The 20,212-nt window shown below is 40.6% G+C and overlaps 1 protein-coding gene across 4 annotated transcripts in view; it reads left to right on the top strand.

The window, feature by feature from the left end:
• The first annotated feature begins 13,195 nt into the window (after positions 1 to 13,195).
• Positions 13,196 to 20,212, top strand: part of LOC127568630 (ubiquitin-conjugating enzyme E2 U-like) — a 42,798-nt gene continuing 35,781 nt past the window's right edge. For 2 of the 4 annotated variants that reach the window (XM_052012609.1, XM_052012606.1), the window contains exons 1-2: positions 13,196 to 13,350; positions 17,719 to 17,870. In XM_052012609.1, the coding sequence (XP_051868569.1) occupies positions 17,805 to 17,870 (66 nt within the window). In that variant the 5' untranslated portion in view covers positions 13,196 to 13,350; positions 17,719 to 17,804. Of the gene's footprint in view, positions 13,387 to 17,718; positions 17,871 to 20,212 lie in introns of all 4 variants that reach the window. The other 2 variants (XM_052012607.1, XM_052012608.1) reach the window with 2 other exon arrangements.

Raw genomic sequence — 20,212 nt, 5'->3', positions numbered from 1 at the left:
ATCTTATGTGCTACCGAGTAATAAATACCTGAAAGGTCATAGGTTCAACCACCAATCTTTAGAGGGAATAGAAACATTTTCCATGTATTCAGATTAGAATGTGGAATTCTCTGCCACAAACGTGGCTGGTCCATTAATTCTGTAAAAGGGTATGGTGAGCGAATAGGAGAGTAGGGATGGATTAATGTTTTCATGTGGAGGAAAACTGAGACAGATGAGCCAAATGGCCTGGTTCTGTGTTGTAAGATTTTACAATTCCAGGGCTGGGAGGAGGCTGCTCTACAATCAGGAACCATTACTGTCGTGATCTCTCTCACTTCATCAATACATTTGCCTGCTCTGGTAGGCTTTTGGCCTTGTGATGCAGGCTTCCTGACCAAGAGCCCTCCAGCTTTTGTCATCAGACAGTCTGCAAGCAGGATCCCAGACAGAAAATATTTTTAAAGGAGTTGTGCAATTAAAAACTTCTGAAGGATGAAGGTTGCTGCGGTGATATTCCATTCTTTATTATTCCAACCTAGCCACTGGTGGGAAGTTCTGCAGTAATAAATGTTCTATAGTGGATGGTTCTTCCTGAAGCTAAGTTTCTGTTTTCAGCTTAACATTCACAGTTATCACCTCCATCTCTGAAAATGCATCCCAATTCCTTCACTGCTCCTCCAATCTCTCCCTGAACCCCACCGCCTCATGATCTTCTACTCGTCTCCACTATAAATTGCAATTTGTTAGCCCCTTGCTCGTGATCTTCTTCCCAATGCACCAGTTCTCTGACCCCAGCTCTCCTACTTGTGCTGCAATTTCGCCTAGAGACCCTCTCCAATTCTTTACTCACTCCATAGTCACCTCCCCTTCTCTGATCTCTCAAATCTTCTCCCATCCTCCGATCTCACTGCCTCACCCACAAACTTCTCCCCCAATCATCTCCCCCATGCCCCCATGATCTCTCTTCCCCAGATCATTCCCATCCCTGCCAGTGTGATCTTTGACCCTTCTCTTTGAACATCTCCTTCCCCAATCTTTTTTAGATACCCATACACAACCAACCCTACAATTTTTCTCTGCACCATTCTCTCCCTCAGCTTCGCCTCCCGCATGGTGGAAGATCAACAGTGGAGGAAAGGCCTGCTGCAAGAATTTGTCTGGGTGCAGAGTTCCCAATTCTAATCAAACTAATGCAATAGGTATAAGTGAGGAAATAGAGGAGGAATAAAGATTGAGTAAATGAATTGGAGATAAACAGAATATACAGCAACAAGAAGATTGCGGAAAGCCTGCAGAGGGCGACTGACGTATTGAACAAGAGTTTTGGAAAGGAAGGAAGAAAGGTAAAGACAGGGGTTGCCTACTGGTGAGGATCACCGAGCCATGGAAGAACCAGCTTAAATTCCATTCCATTGATTTTAATGGAACAAATTGCATGCAGTTTCTACAGCATTGGGTGACACACTCTGCTCTACAGCACAGACAGTGGAAAAGAAAGCTGACCCGACCTCAGTGATAGGAAAATGGAGACATCGTAAGTTTTGTCTCACTTAGTAAAAATGTAAATTTTAGCTATTTAGGTATTTTTGAAATCAGTAACTCTAACTATTAGTGAATTAAAACTGTGAAAGCAATGTATAATATTGTCAGGAAATGTAAAGGGAAGGCAAATAAAGAAAAATACATTCATAGATATACATCTTTCTTATGAAACTTTGTTTTGATTAAGCACATCAATAGGGGTTAAATTCCCAGTGGAACTTGATCTGTAAGATTAAATCCCAAAAAACAAAGGAACTGCAGAAAGAAAGACAATCACTCTAAGAAATTTCAAATAAAATTCTAAAGGGAAAATGAAAGCTCCAGAAAATCTTAAAAAGGACGGAAGGAAATATACAGTATAGAAAGGTTCTAGTTTAAATATTTAAAATTAATACTAAATTTATTAGTGCTTCCATTTAGAAGGAGATTAATGAAGGGGGAATTGGCCCGAGTTCCAAAGTTGAAGTCGAGTTTATTGTCCTATTCACAAGTACATGTACACACAGGTGCAATGGAAAACTTACTTGCAACAGCATCACCCAGCAGCCAGCATTTACGGAGGTATAATAGTGATGAGTCAACACATTTGGGAAAGGAGGCAAGGAGAAAAACACTACTTGACTCCTGTTACATTCTTAAACACAAGGACTCCACTGATCTATTCAGACACCTTAAACAAATTTATGTGGTAGAGTAGCACTGAGAGCTCTATTAAGTTTTCTTTGCTAATATACCATTAACAGAAAATTTCTATATTGGCTCTAATTACTGCTATTTGGAACTTAGTTACCAGTCTATTAAAAATCTCAAGCAGACTGGGAAATCATTATCACTGCTGCAGAAGGATTACAGACAATAGTTCAGGCTTCTTATGAAGACCATTAGTGCACATTAATCAAACCAATGTTTTCCACCTGGAAATCCAGCTATATTTTTGAATGTTTGAATAATTGTCCAAATGGTGAGATCAATTGTATTTCAGATGTACTATGGCACTTCTCAAATAATTGCTCCTATTTTAAATCATTCATTTAATTGAATAAAGAAGGGTTACATCAGATCTTGCATTTACCAAAGTAAACTGTGTAAAGTTAAAATGGAAATAGCTTTCATGAGAAGTTGTGAACTAGATCAACTATTTTTGACCTTAACTATAAATTCAGTTTGACTTTGTTTCTGTCAACCAGCCGAGGATATACCATGACCCAAAGCTAATTTCAACATAAACTGAACATTGGCAAATCTCACACATTTTTCTCATTATAGTTTGATAATGTTCTCTTGTTGGTTCTTGGGACATTGAGCCATAAACATTCTGGTCTGTGCAGCATTAAGGATGGTATAATTGGCTACAGTCTGAGCTGTCAGGGGTCTCAATTCCTGATCACTATACACTGTTGTGTAGGATTGTACATTTGTTAGGAGAAAACTATGTCAACCTCGGCTCTGATTTCCCCATCTCTTTGGATATTTCCAATGCTCCCTGTTAGACAATAATGAATAGGGCAACTTTTGCAAGATACTGTGGTCTGATGAACATAAAGTCACCCTCCACCAGCAAACATCAACACTTTAATGAGGTTAGAAAAGGATACATGGGGCAGCAAGGCTGGGTTAAAGCGATGCACTTAGCAAACTGTGCCTGTTGCTAAAATTATTTTTGTTATAAAGGTGCTGGTTCATTTGATGATGTACAATTTTATATATTAGTTGCTAATTTTTGTTCTGTTCAATTCTTGCATTTAATGTGCACTAAGTATATATCATCACTGCAGTTCACTGGGGTTAGAGAAGCTTGCAGTTTTGTTTTCCCGAGTAACAGATGAACCAATGATTAATGAGCAAGTGAGGAATGACAAGAGGAGCTTAGTGAAGCATACAAATGGCATATTGGCCTTTATTGCTAAGGGACGAGAGTTTAAAAATAGTGAAGCATTGTTACAATCATATAATGAGTCTGCACCTGGAATACTATGGACAGTTTTGTTCTCCTTATTTAGGAAAGGATAAACTGGTATTGCAGACGGTCCGGATTAACTAGGTTAATTCCTGGGATGAGAGGATTGTCCTGTTACAAAGAGTTGAAAAAAGATCTGTATTCTTTGAAGTTTACAAGAATGAGGGTGATCTTATTGAAACATAAGACCTAGGAGCATATGGTATGGTAGATGTTCAGATGTTTTCACTAGTGGGTAAGTCTCCGACAAGGGCACATAGTTACAAGGGGACATGTTACAAGGGGAAGTCATTTAAAACAAAACTGCATAGGGACATCTTACAGGGGATGGTATATCTCTGGAATTCTCCACATCACCAGATTGTGGAGGCTACAACACTTGTTATTTAAACAGAAGGTTGATACATTTTTGAAAGATTGGGGAATTAAGAGCTATGTGGAACTGGCACAGAAAAAGGAATAGAGGCTTAGGGCCAATTAGCCACAATGATAATGAATGGTGGAGCAGGCTTGAAGGATTAGGTGGCCTACTCTTGCTCCTATCTTCTTTGCTCTCATGTCTTCTATCAAAGAGTATAGAGTACCATTCTGGTAACCACACTATAGGATGGCTGTGGTTCTGCTGGAGAGAGTACAGAGGAGATTCACCAAAATGTCACCTGGATTGGAGGACTTCAGTTATAGGAAGAGATTAGATAGGTTGGGCTTGTTTTCCCTGGAGTGAGGGAGGCTGAGGGGTGTCCTGACAGAAGAATAGAGGCATAGATAGGGTAGATGGTCAGAATCTTATTCCTGTGGTAGGGGTATTGAAAACAAGAGGGCAAAGGTTTAGGGTGAGAGCAAGGAGTGTCAAAAGGGATCTGAGGGGTAAATTTTTTTTTACACGAAGAGTGGTTGATATCTGGAGCGCACTGCCAATGGAGGTGGTGGAATTATAACAATTATTACGTTTAAGAGGCATTTTGTCAGACACTTAAATATGCAAGGCAGAGAAGGTCCAAATGTGGGCAAATGGGATTGGTGTCGATAGGCAAAAAAGTCAACATGGACGTGGTGGGCCAAAGTACTCATTTCTGTGCTGTACAATTATGACTGACTTGAAATAACACAAAAAAAAATTGATCCCCGTTTCTTCCTAATTTTCTTCCTTTTTTTTTACCTTTACTGAGGACACAGATTTAAGTCACATGGCTTTATGCAGGGAAGGTCATGTCTTACGAACTTGATTGAGTTTTTTTGAAGAGGTGATGATGGTGATTGATGAGGGTAGGGCAGTGGATATTGTCTATATGGACTTTATTAAGGCATTTGACAAGGTCCCTCATGGTAGGCTGATCCAGAAGATTCAAATACATGGGATCCACAGTGACTTGGTAGTTTGGATTCAGAATTGACTTGCCCATAGAAGACAGTGTGTAGCGGTAGAAGGGTGTTATTCTGGCTTGAAGTCTGTGACCAGTGCTGTTCCGCAGGCATCTGTGCTGGGACCTCTGATGTTTGTGATAATATATAAATGACTTGGATGAAAATGTAGATGGGTGGGTTAGGAAGTTCGCAGACAATACAAAGATTGGTGGACTTGTGGACAGTGAAGAAAGTTGTCAAAGGATACAACAGAACATAGATCAATTACAGATATGGGCGGAGAAATGGCAGTTGGAGTTTCATCTGGGCAAATGTGAGGTGTTGCACTTTAGGATGTCAAATGTAAGGGGAAAGTGTGCAGTTAATGACAGGACTCTTAATGGCATCGATGTACAGAGGGCTCTTGGAGTCCAAGTCCATAGATCCTTGAAAGTGACTGAATGTTGCAGCTACATAAAGCTTTGGTTAGGCCGCACTTTGGAGTATTGTACACAATTTTGGATGTGCCATCACAAGGAGGATGTGGAAGCTTTGGAAAGGGTACAGAAGAGGTTTACAAGGATGCTGCCTGGATTAGAGGGTATGAGCTATAAGGAGAGGTTGGACAAAGTTGGGTGGTTTTCTCTGGAGTGTCGGAGGCTGAGGGGAGAAGTGAAAGAAGATTATAAAACTCTGAGAGGCATAAATAGAGTAGACAGAATCTTTTTCCCCAGTGTAGAAATGTCAAATACTAGAGGACATTTAAGGTGAGAGGGGAAAATTTAAGGAAGCTGTGTAGAGCAGATTTGTTACACAGAGAGTGGTAGGTGCCTGGAACAGGCTGCCAGGGGTAGTGGTGGAAGCAGATACAACAGTGGTATTTAAGAGGCTTTTAGATAGAATATGCAGGATATGGATCATGTGCAGGCTGAAGAGAATCAGTTTAATTTGGTATTGTGTTCAGTACAGACATCATGGGCCAAAGGGCTGGTTCCTGTGCTATAATGTTCTTACGTTCTAAATCAAGGTACAATTCCATAGATGCCAATTGCTCTCACATATTTGACACAAGTCATTATACTGATTATACCTTGTGTGTGAGAGCTAGAAAGCACTTTGATTATGGGGAACCTGATGTGCTTACATATTTTATGATGGGGTTTGCTGGATAGTGACTAGAAACCCTAATTGGTGTTTCTGTCCCTAAACCATGAACAATAAGGATGGTTATAATGACCCATTTCCACGCTTGCTTTCTTCTATTAAGTTGGCACAGGCCATCCATCTAACCCAAGTCCATCTTGCTTTGTTCACTTGACAGTGTGATCATCCATTGGGATGTTAGGAGATGCTTAATGTTCTTTCTTTAATGCTCTTTAAAAGTTATGCAAGTAGAAAATCTGAATGATATCAATGAGTTATAAAAATATTTTTAAATGAACATATAAACATTGCAACAAAGTTGAAATATCCTTTAAATTATTAATTGATCTGTTTAAATTGTAGCTTTTTACTTGAAAAATCTTGTTAGTATTAATAATTTTACATTAGATTGTCCCCAATAATGCAAGTAATATATCTTTATAATGATTATGCAACTCTTATAAACATTTCACTACCTTGACATTTGCTGACACACTCATACAATATCACCGGTGCTATATTTGACACACCTTTTAGCCTCAAAAATATTTTGTTGATCATGTTGCATTAAATAGTTGGTGCAGTAGACTGCAATGATCAGGCTATTTTTGCAAGCATTGCATTCAAAATGTTTTAGTTTCACAATGGGGCTTTTTAATGTCATTCAATAGACCCGGCTTAAAGGGATGAAGGTGGATGTAAGTGAGAAGGCCCTATGCTTCTGGGTTATGAGACAGACGTTGTTAGATGATCTACTTCACAAAATAATTTGGGAAAACTAATTTGTCTGCACCTCGTCTGTCCTCACTGAACTTTAGACATTATGCAGAATCTCACAACCAATCCCTTGACCTCTTCATCTCTCCAATTGTTTTTCTAGCATTTTAATCACCAACAGCAGCTCAAATCTGGGAAAGTATCAGGCGCTGCAGACATCAGAAGCAGAAATGCACACTGCCACAATGTATATCCTCATGGCCAGCCGTGTCTCTCAAACTACCATTACTATCAAATCAAAGATAAATGATCTCTCAGCCAACGGATCAGATCAGAATTCTGCTATCCTGTTACGTCTGGTCATCAATTGTAGTAGACAATGAAACAACCAATAAGGAAGGTCCAAGAACAGCCTAGCCTCTGGTGAAAGTTTTCTCATTATGCTGTTCAGTAGTGACTATCAGGATTTAACCTACCAACGATGAAGAAATGGTGATATTTCCATGTCAGACAGGTACTTTGAACATGGAACAGTAGGGCACAGGAACAGACCCGTTGGCCCATGATGTCTCTGCTGACCATGATGTCAATTGAAATTAATCCCATCTGCCTGCACGTGGTCTATATCCCTTCATCCCCTGCCTGTTCATGTATCTGTCTAAATGCCTCTCAAACATTGCTATCATAATCTGCTTCCACCACTTCCCCTGGCAGCGTGTTCCAGGCACCTACCACTCTCTGTACAAAAAATAGCTTGCCTCATAAATCTCCTTTAAACTTTCCCCCTTTCATCTTAAAGGTATGCCCTCTAGTATTTGACATTTCCATCTTGGGAAAAAGACTATCCACCCTGTCTTTGCCTTACATAATTTTATAAACTTCTATCAGGTCGCCCCTCAGCCTTCATTCTCCAGATAAAACAATCCAAGTTTGTCCAACCTCTCTTTACAGCTTATACACTCTAATCCCAGGTAACATCCTGGTGAACCTCTTCTGTGCCCTCTCAAAAGCCTACACATCCTCCTTGTAATGTGGCGACCAGGACTGCTCACAATACTCCAAATATGGCCTAACTAAAAGTTTTATGCAGCTGCAACATGACTTGGAGGGGAGATTGGAGATTGTGGTATTCCTGTTCTCCTGCCCTTCTGCTTCGTGGTACAGGTCACTGGTTTGGGAGGTGCTCTCATAGTAGCTTAGGTCAGCAGTTATTTTAGTCACAATATTTATGCGGGGTGGTACGATTCGGGTCAATGCTGATTCCCAAGATGTTGACGGTGGGGGACCAGTTGATGATAATGGCATTGAATATCAACAGTGGGTAGTTAGGCTCTTGTTGGAGGTGTTCGTTGCCTAGCCTTTTGTGGAGTGAACACTAGTTGTCACTTATCAGCCAATGCGTGAATGTTGTCCATGTCATGCTGCAATGCAGGTATGCACTGACTGCTTTTGCTGAGGAGTCATGAATGGAGTTGAACCTTGTGTAATCATCAGTAAACATCCCCTTTTCTAATCTTATGATCCAATATGGTGATGGATAAAGCAACCGAAGACGTTTGAGCCCAAGACACTGCCAAGAGGAACTCCTTCAGCAATATCCTGGGGCTGACATGATGAAGTCCCCAAGATCACTCATAAATCCCTATTGCTAAACAGGGCCTCTCCTTTAATGATCAGGCTGGCTTGGGACTCACTCCAGGGGATCTGCACAAAATTTTGCACCGTTAACAACAAATTTCAGATCTTTTTTTCTTCTTCTATTCAGGTGCCTAGAATTGTAAGTTTCAATAGCTCATAGACACCCTCAGTCCTGGCCATCCATCTTCACTTTGCTCTGATCCTATTCCTCTTTCCAATTTCACTTCTTGCTGTATAGTCAACTCTCTCTGAACTTCCAGCACACTGTTCCAGCCTTTGCATCAAACATACTAATGCTAGTGTTCAGCAAGCTGTCCTAATGGAGGTTGAACATTAACTCTCCATCATCATCTTCCTCCACCAGGCCATGAACCACCAACAAATATCAGTCCGTTGTTTAGCGGGCCTATCATTAACTTTACCTACACTGTTGATCATCCCCCCCTGCCCCCCCCCCAGGCCTCCAACCTTACAGACCTCCAACACCACACACTGCACTAATGTCCCTTTCCCAGGATCCACAAAACAGTATTGCCCTGGTAATTCCATCATTTCAGCCTGTTTTTACTCCACAGAACTTTCCTTCCTTTCTCTACTCTTTTTCTTTCATTTGTTCAGTCTCTTCCCAACTACGTTTATAACTTTTCTGACTCCCTCTGTCACCTTCATAGTTGGCTGTTTCCTATATTCTTTTTACAATGGACATCATTCTGTCTATATCCCTTTCCTCCTCCAGGAGCCATTACTACTTTGAATAAAAATCGAACCATTTCTTATTTATTAGTAACATTCTTCTGCTGGTAATTGATTTGATGCAAAATTGGGCTATGATGATCCAGATAACAGTAAGTGCTAACTAGACACAAGACACCTTGTGTTCTAGCAGCAAGAAGAACTTGTCCTCCCACTCATCTACACTCAAAAGCATTCTTTAATGACTTTTAGGTTTGTAAGGAACTGAGCAGGAGTAGAGTCGGAGTCATAGATTTGTACAGGCTTTTCAGCCCACTGTGTCCATCATGCCTATGTATGCAAATCGTTCTTGTCATTCAAGTACCTGTCAAGATTCCTCTTAAATGTTGTTACTATTCTTGCCTCCACAATCTCCTCTGTCAGCTCATTCCAGATACCAGCCACTCTTTATGTGAAATATTTACCCCTCAGATCCACTTTAAACCTCTTCCCCCTCACCTTAAACCTATGCCCTCTAGTTTTATATACCCCTTCCATGGGAAACAGACCCTAGCTATCTACCCTATTATGTCTTTCAGAATTTTATACACCTCTATCATGTCACCTCTCAGCCTGCTTTGCTCCATGGAAAACAGACCCAGATCTCTCCTTATAACTCAACCCTCAAATCCAGGCAACATCTTTATGAATCTTTTCTGCACCCTCTCCGTATTTTTCCTGAGATGTGGCGACCAGAACTGCAAACAATACTCCAAGTGTGACCTAACCAATGTTCTGTACAACTGTAACATGACGTCTCAACTCCTGTGCTCAATGCCTTGGCCGATGAAGACAAGTACCTATCTTCACCACCTATCTACCTGTGTTGCCGCTTTCAGGGAACTATGTACTTGTACCCCACATGTTCAACAACACTCCCCAGGACAATGCATTGCCTTGCACTTTCTGAGTTAAATTCCATCTACCATTCCCTTGCCCATTTTTCCAGTTGATCTATATCCTGCTCTAACCTCAGATGACTTTCTTCACTGTCCACTATACCACTAATTTTGGTGTCATCAGCAAACTTAGTAATCATGCCGTCTACATTAATGTACATGACAGACAACAGGAGACTGAGCACCAGTCCCTGCTGCACACCACTGGTCACGGGCTTTCAATCTGAAAAACAACCCTCCACTACCACCCTCTGCCTCCTACCATCAAGCCAATTTTGTATCCATTTGGCTAGCTTACCCTGGATCCCATGTGTTCTAACCTTCCAGACCAGTCTACTATGTGGGACCTTGTCAAAGGCCTTGTGAAGTCCATGTAAACAACATCTACTGCCTTGGCCTCATCAATCGTCTTAATCACCTCTTCAAAAAGCTCAATCATAATCTTGACACACAAAGCCATGAGGACTACCCCTAATCAGTAATTGCCTTTGCAAATGCAAATAAATCCTGTCTCTCAGAGTTGCTACCAATTACTTTCTCACCACTGATGTAAAGCTCACTGGCCTGTAGTTTCCTGGTTTGTCCTTGCAGCCCTTTTGAAATAAAGGCACAACATTATCTATCCTCCAGTACCTCACCTATGGCTTATGACGCAATAATCTCTGCCAGGGCCCCAGAAATCTCCTCCCTTGCTTCCCATAACATCATAAAATACACCTGGTCAGGCCCCAGGGACTTATCCACCATTACACACTTCAAGGCATCCAACACCTCCTCCTCCATAGTGTTGATATGCTCCAGGATATCACAGTTCCCTCCAGCTCATTAGCTTGCATGTCCTTCTCCAGGGTAAATACAGACAAGTAGTATTCATATTAGACCTTACCCACTTCCTATGGCTCCACACATATATTACCATGTTGATCCTTAAGGGAACCTCCTCTCTCCCTAGTTACCCTTTTACTCTTAATAAAAAATCTTCTCGGTTTCTCCTTTATCTTATCTGCCAGGGATATCTCATGGCCCTCTTTTTCCCTCGGAAGTTCCTTCTTAAATGTACCCCTACATCCCTTATACTCTTCAAGGGACTTGTTTGATCCCAACTACCTAAATCTAACATGTACCTCCATTTGTTTATTGACCAAATGCTCAACATCTCTTGTCAACCAAGTTTCCCTCATTGGGCCAGCCTTGCACTTCATTTAACAGGAATATGTTGGCCCTGAATCTTCCTAAATCACTTTTAAAAGCCTCCCACTTGCTTGACATTCCTTAAACTGCAAACAGCTTCTCTGAATCAACTTTTGTCTGGTGCCTTCAAAATTGTCCTCCCCACCCCACCCCCAATTTAGGACAGGCCCAGTTTCAACTTTTTCCATGACTATCTTGAAACTAATAAAGTTATGTTCACCGGTCCCAAAGTTCTCCTCCACTGAAACATCTGCCACTCGTCCAGCCTCACTTTCTTCAAGGAGATCAAGTTTAGCTCCTTTTCCAGTAGGGCCGTCCACATAATGCTTCAGAAAGCTTTCCTGGAAACACTCAACAAATTCTGTCTCACTTAATCCCTGAGCAGTATGGCAGTTCCGGTCAATATTGGGGAAATTAAAATCACCTACTATTACAAACCTATTATTCCTACACCTATCTGTGATTTCTCTAGAATATGCTCTTCTAATTCCTGCTGACTATTGGGTGGAGGGTGGTCTGTAGTATATTCCCTTCAAAGTGATCACCCCTTTTTTATTTCTACGTTCTACCCATGTAGCTTCACAGGACATTCCCCTGGGATATCCTCTAAGTATTGCCCTGATGTTCCCCCTCCTCTCTTTGCTCCACCTCTGTCCCACCAGAAGCATCAGTACCCCAGAAAGTTGAGCCGCTAGTCCTGCCCATTCCCTCAATCATGTTTCCGTAATAGCTATAAGATCACAATCCCATGTGCCAATCTATGTTCTGTGAGGCTTCTTGCAAAGTAAGTGAAGTCTTATCAGATCTTCCACACTCCCTGTCCTGCTCCTGCTTGGCCTGCTTACTGGACTTGCATGATTTAACATCTATTCTTGCTTCAACTTTCTCATCTGATACACTACTACTTTGGGTCTGACACCCCTGCCAGACTAGCTTAAATCATCCCAAGTAGCACTAGAGAACCTCCTCACAAGTTCAGATGCAACTTGATTGCAAAGAACTGAGGGAATTAAGATTTTTGGAGAAGATGAGCCACTCAATGGTGTCTGAAACTACTTTTGTTGAGGTGCAAGGAATCCTTGAAAAGCTGGATACTTTGGTGGCAGTCTGACTGGCCTCCAATATGAAGAGAAGAAAGAAGGCATACAAAGACTGGTCCAAGGAGGTGGAGGACACAGTATGAGGATGCAGGAAGGGCACTGGTGTGTTACACCAACACTCCAAGAATACTTGAAGAGCACAGATCCAATCACCTGGTTAAGTGCAACTTTGACAAGATTCAGGATTATGCTTAATTGGCCAAGTTGTCTGTAGCTCCAGGTACACTCAAGAAGCTTGGCATCATCCTGGAGAAAGCAGTTCGTTTTAGTGGTGCCTCCACTTGCAATCCTGAAGCTTTCCTTGAAGTGTTGCACCTTAGTTGTAGTGTAGCATACAAAATGCATGGCAACATCTTAACAAGACCCGTTCAGCAGCAATTGGAAAACCCACAACATCTACCATGCATGAAGACAAAGGCAAAATTTTGAATTTCACTTCATTGTCACACACCATCCTGACTTAGAAATATATTTGCGTGTCCACCTTACTGGGGTGTCAAATTCCCGGAACTGGGCAGTTTCTCAGTGGCATTTTGGAATGTTCAGTTAAAATTGGCTGGTCATTGATGTCAACAGTCTCTGGTTGAAAAAAAATCTTCATTTTATATAAGTTATTCATTCACAAGAAATGGTATCACGGGCAATTCCAACATTTGTCCAATCTTGAAAACCTATTAAAACGCATTGACGTATAAACTATTTTAAGGCAAGTCAACTTCAAACATGATTTCATGTTTACCTCATTCGATGGGAACACTATTTTCATGCCGGAGACTCGCTGATTCGAAGATAGCAATCAATTAATCAGAGGGCAGAGGCCCAATTTCTGAGTGTGATGAAGAAAGGGCTTCTGATGCCTTGGCCGTGGTTTTGAGTCCCTGGGCCACAGTGATAGCCTACGGCCACCAGGGGGCACATCCGCCATCTCCTGAGGGGGAAGAATCCGAGACTCTGTCACCTGGCAACCAAGACAACAGTTCCGGTGTCCGATCCGTGGAAAGGGGCCGATCGGTGGCGGTGGCCGGTGGCCGGTGGCCGGGTGGTGAGCGCGGTGCTGGGGCCGGCGCGGAGCCAGGGACGCGGCCGTGGGCTCGGCCACATCGCTGTGGGTTTGGCTGCGTGTTTACAATTGGCTACGGACGTGAGAAGCGATTTCTTGCAAAATTTGGGCCGAAGGGCCTGTTTCCGCGCTGTACAAAGTGATGCAAAAGTATTTTAACTGTCGATAAATCTGCTTTAAATATCGAACGGGTCCGCCCCGTGCTCCGATTTTCTCCCAGATCCTAAAGGCTGGTTGGGGGCTTAATTTGCAAATCACCCTTCTGTGTAGGTTAATGGCAAGAGACTGAAAGGGGAATTGGTGAGCATTTGTGGGGAGAATAGTTGCAGGGTTACAGGGAAATACAGCTGGGAGCTAGTATAGACCCGATGGGCCGAATAGCCTCCTCCTGTGTCATTATAGGTAAACAATAAGGTTGATCAGGGCCTGGACTGAGAATGAGAAATGCTCACTGGAGGAGCAACAGCTTGAAACACGGCACCATCCATGCCCCACCTCAAGAAAAGCTTCAATAACCCCGTCCCCAAAAAACATGCCCAATAACCCCCCTCAATAAATCTAAATATCTCCCAAAGTACCCCCCAAAAGAAATAACCCCAATATCCACTCATCAAAAAACTCTTGTTATCTCTACTCACAAATCAATCTATATACTTTCAGCATACAAAAATTACAAATCATCTTCAATAGCCACCTCCCCAAAAACTTAATACAACCACCAAGATCAAGACTTGACCCTCCTCCAAAATCACCATCAATAGTTCCTGAAATCGCTTGTAATACCCATTCATGAAAACCATCCTCAATACCACCCCTTACCCCACTACCTATGCCCATCCCAGTAATTACACTACCATTAGTGCTTTCCACACTACACAGAACAATCTTCAGTAATGATCCCACATAAAATCAGCTTTAATACCCACCCCCAAAAAACCTCAAACACAATCGTCCTCAGTACACTCCCAAAATAACCCTGTGTCCACCTCCTTCACCATCCCATCACAACCCCAAAGCCATGACTGAATATTCTCTACACCACTGTAAGTGCCCCCAGACACCTTATGACTTTCATTTGCCCCATATGATCCTCTCAATATGTGATTAAGTTAGACAGGGTGCAGAAAGGACTTACAAAGATGTTGCCAGGACCTGCATGGCTTGAGTTATAAGGCAAGACCAGATAGGCTGGGACTGTTTTCCCTGGAGCGAAGGAGATTGAGGTTTGACCTAAAGGTTTATAAAATCGTGAGGGGCATAGATAAGGTGAATGGTCACTGTCTTTTCCCCCCCCAGAGTAGGAGAGTCTAAACTAGAGGACATAGGTTTAAAGTGAGAGAGGAAAGATTTAAAGGGGACTTGAGAGGCAAGTTTTTCCCACACAGAGGGTAGTGGATATGTGGAATGAGCTGCTAGAGGAAGTGATAAAGGCAGGTGCAATTACAATGTTTGAAAGACATTTGGACAGGTACATGGATAGGAATGGTTTAGAGGGATATGGGCCAAATGCAGGCAAATGGGACGAGCTCAGCTAGGCAACTTGCTTGGCATGGATGTGTTGGGCTTGTTTCTGTGCTGTATAACTCTGACTCTAACACCACCATCTTGCATCACACAATGTACACACAAGCTTAAATATATCGGCCCCATGCTATCCCTAGTTCAGTATCCCTATACCATCCTCAATAACCCCATCACCACCATAAAAAACACTTCAACTACTCCTCCACATTATTCCACAATCTTCCCTCACTAACCCCCATTACCTCACATGACACCTGCAATACACCCTATCATACCACTCTCAATTTCCAATGTTCTCCCAGACTTCTCATTGAGCTCATAGCTCAGTGTGCTTAACCTGCCTCTAGTGACCACTTCAGCCCCCAAAGCACACCCTGGGTACCCTAATACCCACCGCCAGTGCCTCCAAGGCCATTCTCAATGCTACTTAAATCCACCCCTAATGACACCCTCAAATTCTCATTCAGTGACCCTAAACTCTCTGACCTCCTGAACCTTCTCTTGAGTCTTTCTAACCCACCTTCAGCTGACTTGCCCTTCACCTTCGCTCAGAAATGCTTCTCTTTCTTTTTCAATCTTTTTATTTTCAAATTAATACAGATTAATATATAACATCAATGTTTGTACATGTAATACAAAGAGATCAGGAGAACAATTATAACAATTATGATAATCATAAAGAACAATAAAATATAAAAAAAATCTGTAGGTCCCACAATCTCTTAGTAAACAAATATAATACAAAAGAAAGGAAAGAAAAAGATCTATTTTATATATAAAAAAAAGAAAAAATAAAATCCCCAAATCAATAAGAAAAATTATTAATAATATCAAACCAAACTAAACAGAAAAATTTCAAAAAAGAACAAAAAAAAGAAAAAAAAAGACTGGACTGAAATTTCTCAGTAAAAACAGAACAATATTATGTCATCAACTCCGTTCCTTTAAATTAGAAAGTTATTGAAAGTGGATCTATATCATGTGAAAATATTGGATAAGTGGACTCCAAATATCTTCAAATTTAAGCGAAGGATCAACAGTACCACTCCTAATTTTTTCCAAGTTTAAACATGATATAGTTTGAGAGAACCATTGAAAAGTAGTAGGGGGTATTGGATCCTTCCATTTAAGCAAAATGGATCGTTTGGCCATTAATGTAACAAAGGCAATCATACGGTAAGCGGAAGCAGATAAATGGCCAGACTCTATCCTTGGTAATCCAAAAATTGCAGTGATAGGGTGAGGTTGCAAATCAATATTCAATACAGTTGAGATAATATTAAAAATGTCTTTCCAATATTTTTCCAAAAGAGGACAGGACCAAAACATATGTGTCAAAGAAGCCACATTCGATTTACATGTGTCACATATAGGATTTATATAGTGATAAAAACGAGCTAGCTTATCTTTTGACATATGGGTCCTGTGAACTACCTTAAACTGTATCAAAGAGTGTCTGGCACACATTGAAGATGTATTAACTAAATGAAGAATTTTCTTCCATGTCCCTGTAGGTATAGATGTCTGGAGTTCACTTTCCCATTCATTCTTAATTTTGTCCAGTGATTCTGGATGTATTTTCATAATTAAATCATAGATTATTGCTATCAAGCCCTTCTGATAAGGATTAAGACCTAAAATTTTTTAGTTTTGTAAGGTGTTGGAAAAGAGGAGAAATGCTTCTGCAGCTGCCTTCAACAGTGCCTTCAACACCTGACCTGAGCGCAGTCTTCTTAATGTCTACTCTCTGCTCAATGCCACTTACAAAAACTTAGATTTATGTCCAGATATGGAGTCTTTCAACTTGTGAGGGCTTCCCAACACATCAAGCAATCAATTAAAAATGTTAGTAATGTAATCACTGTTGGTAATATAAACTTTCAAAAGAGAGAGAATTACAGGCATATGCTAAACACCTTGATAATCTGTGTTGAGGATAGCTTTTGAATGCCGTGAGTAGAGGCTTCAAAGGTAGAACATAAAGACTAAAGGAGACAGGAGAGTTGGCACTCAAAAGTGTCTTTTAAATCATAACCTTTTCAGAGTATTTTCTTAAAATTAAGATGTTGAAGGGATTTTCTAGGCAGCATTGATTTGCTCAATGTTAACAGATCACAAAATCACCAAAGGCATAGAAAATAACAAAAAAACTACAGATACTGGAAATCTGAAAGAAAAACAGAAAATGCAGGAAGCATTCAACAGGTCAGGTAGCATTGGTGGAAAATGAAACAGTGGACGTTTCTTGTCAAAGACCCTTTATCAAAAGCACCAGCTCTCTTTCCTTTCCACAGATACTGCCTGACCTGCTGAGTATTTACAGAATTTTTTGTTTTTACACCAAATGTAGAGATTCCGTTTAGTTCTCTATTGCAGAATCATTGAGTGGAGGTGTGGAAAGCAAAGCCTGTAAGGTCTCAATAGTGAATAGTGGGTTTTGAAATCACAAAAAGTCATGTCTTGCTCTTTGTAACGTGATGGCAATCATTTTTATGTGCTGTGGTGGTGACCTAGGAACAAGCCACTGAACTTGCACAAATCGCATAGAGAAAAGAAATAAAAACACAAAAGATACAAGATACAAGTAAGAACTCAACAAAAATCTACTCTTCATTTAATACGCTATACTTGTATGTCATTTCCAACAGCACGATGCCTTTCTACTGCAAAAATAGTAAACTGGGTGACTATTATGATTAGATAACTAAGTTTGCATAAGAGTTCCAAATGGCATCTGGCCGTTTTATACATTGCCATTTTGTACTTCATTCTTTGACCATTATAACAATAATAATATTGTTTATTTAAATATGAGGCATATTTCATTAATTTATGTAAAATTATTGAAATTTTTAAATTGTGGTTTCTTTTTTGTTTGATGATACAAAGGTGGAGGAAATATAAGATGTCCTATTTTACACTTACATAATCAAGACGATTCTTCACTTGATGGGTACTCAACAACCTTAAAGGTCATGCAGTCCAAGGCTTATTTGTTGCTGGAAAGGGACCATATTCAACTTCAAGAAGCTGGATTCTTTGTAAGTCTAAATAGTTTATATTCATAGAATTATAGACCAGTTACAGCACAGAAGGAGGCAGTTTGATCCCTCATGTCCATGTGACTCACTACCAGAGCAACTCTAGCTCCACAGCAGTCTGTTTTCTGTTGCCTTCACAAATTTTTTGCCACAATATATTTATCTAATTCGCTTTTGAAGGCCACAATGGAACCTGCCTCCACCATATCTACATTCTTGATTCTAACCACATGCTGAATAAAATAGTTCTCTTGTCCCTCTTAATTCTCTTCCCTTTAATTTATACCAGTGATCTCTTGTCCTTGACCTACCACAAAAGGGAACAGTCTCTCATTATTCATGCTTTACAGATGCATCATTTTATATACTTCTATCAAATCTCCCCTCATCCTTTTCTAAAGTAAACAGGGTAGCTTTTCAATTCTCTTCTTTTAACTGAAGTCCCTCATCCTAGGAAGCATTCTTGTAAATGTTTTTTGGACCCTGTCAAATGCATTCACATCATTCCTATAGTGCAGCAACCAGAATTGAAGGCAATACTCCACATGAGACCAGACCGATTTTTGATAGAGGGTTCAGCACAACCTTTCTTCTTTTATACTATTGATAAAACCCAAAACAATGTATGCCTTATAAACTGCGATCTCAACCTGCCCTATCACTTTCAATGATCTGTGCACGTCCCTCTGCTGCTGCAACCCTTATTCTTTATTCTAAAATCCATCTCTCCCCATTCTTCCTACCAAAGTTCCTATTTCTTTGCATTAAATTTCATCTGCCATGTGCCTGCTCATTCCACCAAGCTATTCCTGTTGTGTTACAATCTTTCATTATCCTCTTTACAGTTCATAATTCTGCCAAGTTTTGTGTCATGCGCAAATTTAGAAATTGTAGTTTGTACCCCAAGTCTAGGTCATTAGTAGCGATCAAATAAAACAATGGCTGCAACATCAATCCTGAACACCTGGTCACCTTCATTCAGTCTGAAAAACAACCATTCACCATGCCTTTTGCGTAGTCAACTTTGTTTATTACATAAAATTGTACATTTCTACTGTCTGTTTTTATGAATGTTTCCCTTTTGATGTAAGAATAAAGTTTTGGATGCCATTTTAATAGATTTCATTTTGTCATTTTCCTATAATTTGCATTCCTTTTATTATGTTGATCTCCTACAGCATTATTTGCTTCAGTTCATGTTCCTGGTCTTTATTTGCTTTGTTTTTCTATTCCATCTTTTTTGGTTCTTACTCTTAGTTTATTTAATTGTTTTCTATGTATTTCTGCCACTCTATAATCTTGCTTCTATTCTTTTCCTCAAAAGTTTTCTCTGCTTTCAACCAGAGTCTAGTCTATTACTGCCACTCTTGTTATTTTTAAGTTTGTATTCCATACAGTCTTTCAGCATTAGGTATTAAATAGGTTAAGTCGTTTGTTGATTTTGTGCTGCTTGATTGTTTTAATTGCTTGCTTTTCTGTGAATAAAAATATAATTAAGCCAATCAATGCAAATATGAGGATAATTACTTGTTGACTGGCCCTGTGAAATTTAAGTCAGCGAGTATTCTTCGTGTGAGGTTTGGGAAAGCAGCTGCTTTATGCCATACAAACACAATTGTTTTTCCTTTATGGATATGGACTGTACACAAAAGCCACAAAATTGGGCTGTGTGGTACCAATTTTGTCAGCGTTCCGGATGCAATTATTTCTAACTTTCAATTGTAACCCTTATATGCCTGTTTTTACCGCTAATTTTTGCTGCTTGCTAAATAGTACTGCCTGGCACTGCAAGCATCATGCAGCATACCGGAAGAGTGCAGAGTAGACACAAGTAATTTATGCATTGCTGTCTTGATGCCAAATTGGGCCATGAAAATCCTGTGTGATTTTGCCCTGTAGAGAACTGACCTTAGGGCTCCCTTTACCCACTGCCCTGCCTGTAGAGCACTCATGGCTGATGACTCACTCATTTACAGTTCCAGCATCTAAACTACATTCCACATTGTGCAATATACCAGTATCTAAGCTGGTAGCTGTGTGCTGATCAAGCGATGTGGAGCTTCTGCCTTAGCTCCCAGTGTACAGCAGCTCGGGGACTTGCACAGACAAGAACTCTTGGCTTTCTGAAAGGGGAATGGCTCAAGGGTAAGGATAGGGTGAGGGGTGGGAGGGGCAAGTAAGAGATGTGTAGGTACTTCCTCCAGATCTTGTATATCGAGCTGTTCCAGTGCAATTACAACAATGTCATGTAAATGACAATAGGAACAATAGCCCAGGTACATCCTGTCACAAAAAGCAGGATGAATCAAAACTGGCTAATTAGCGTCTAATCAGTTTACTCT

This window comes from Pristis pectinata, chromosome 3, assembly GCF_009764475.1.
Source record: "Pristis pectinata isolate sPriPec2 chromosome 3, sPriPec2.1.pri, whole genome shotgun sequence".
Taxonomy (NCBI): domain Eukaryota; kingdom Metazoa; phylum Chordata; class Chondrichthyes; order Rhinopristiformes; family Pristidae; genus Pristis; species Pristis pectinata.
Note: the sequence above shows the minus strand (reverse complement) of the source record. Positions and strands in the feature narration are given on the sequence as shown.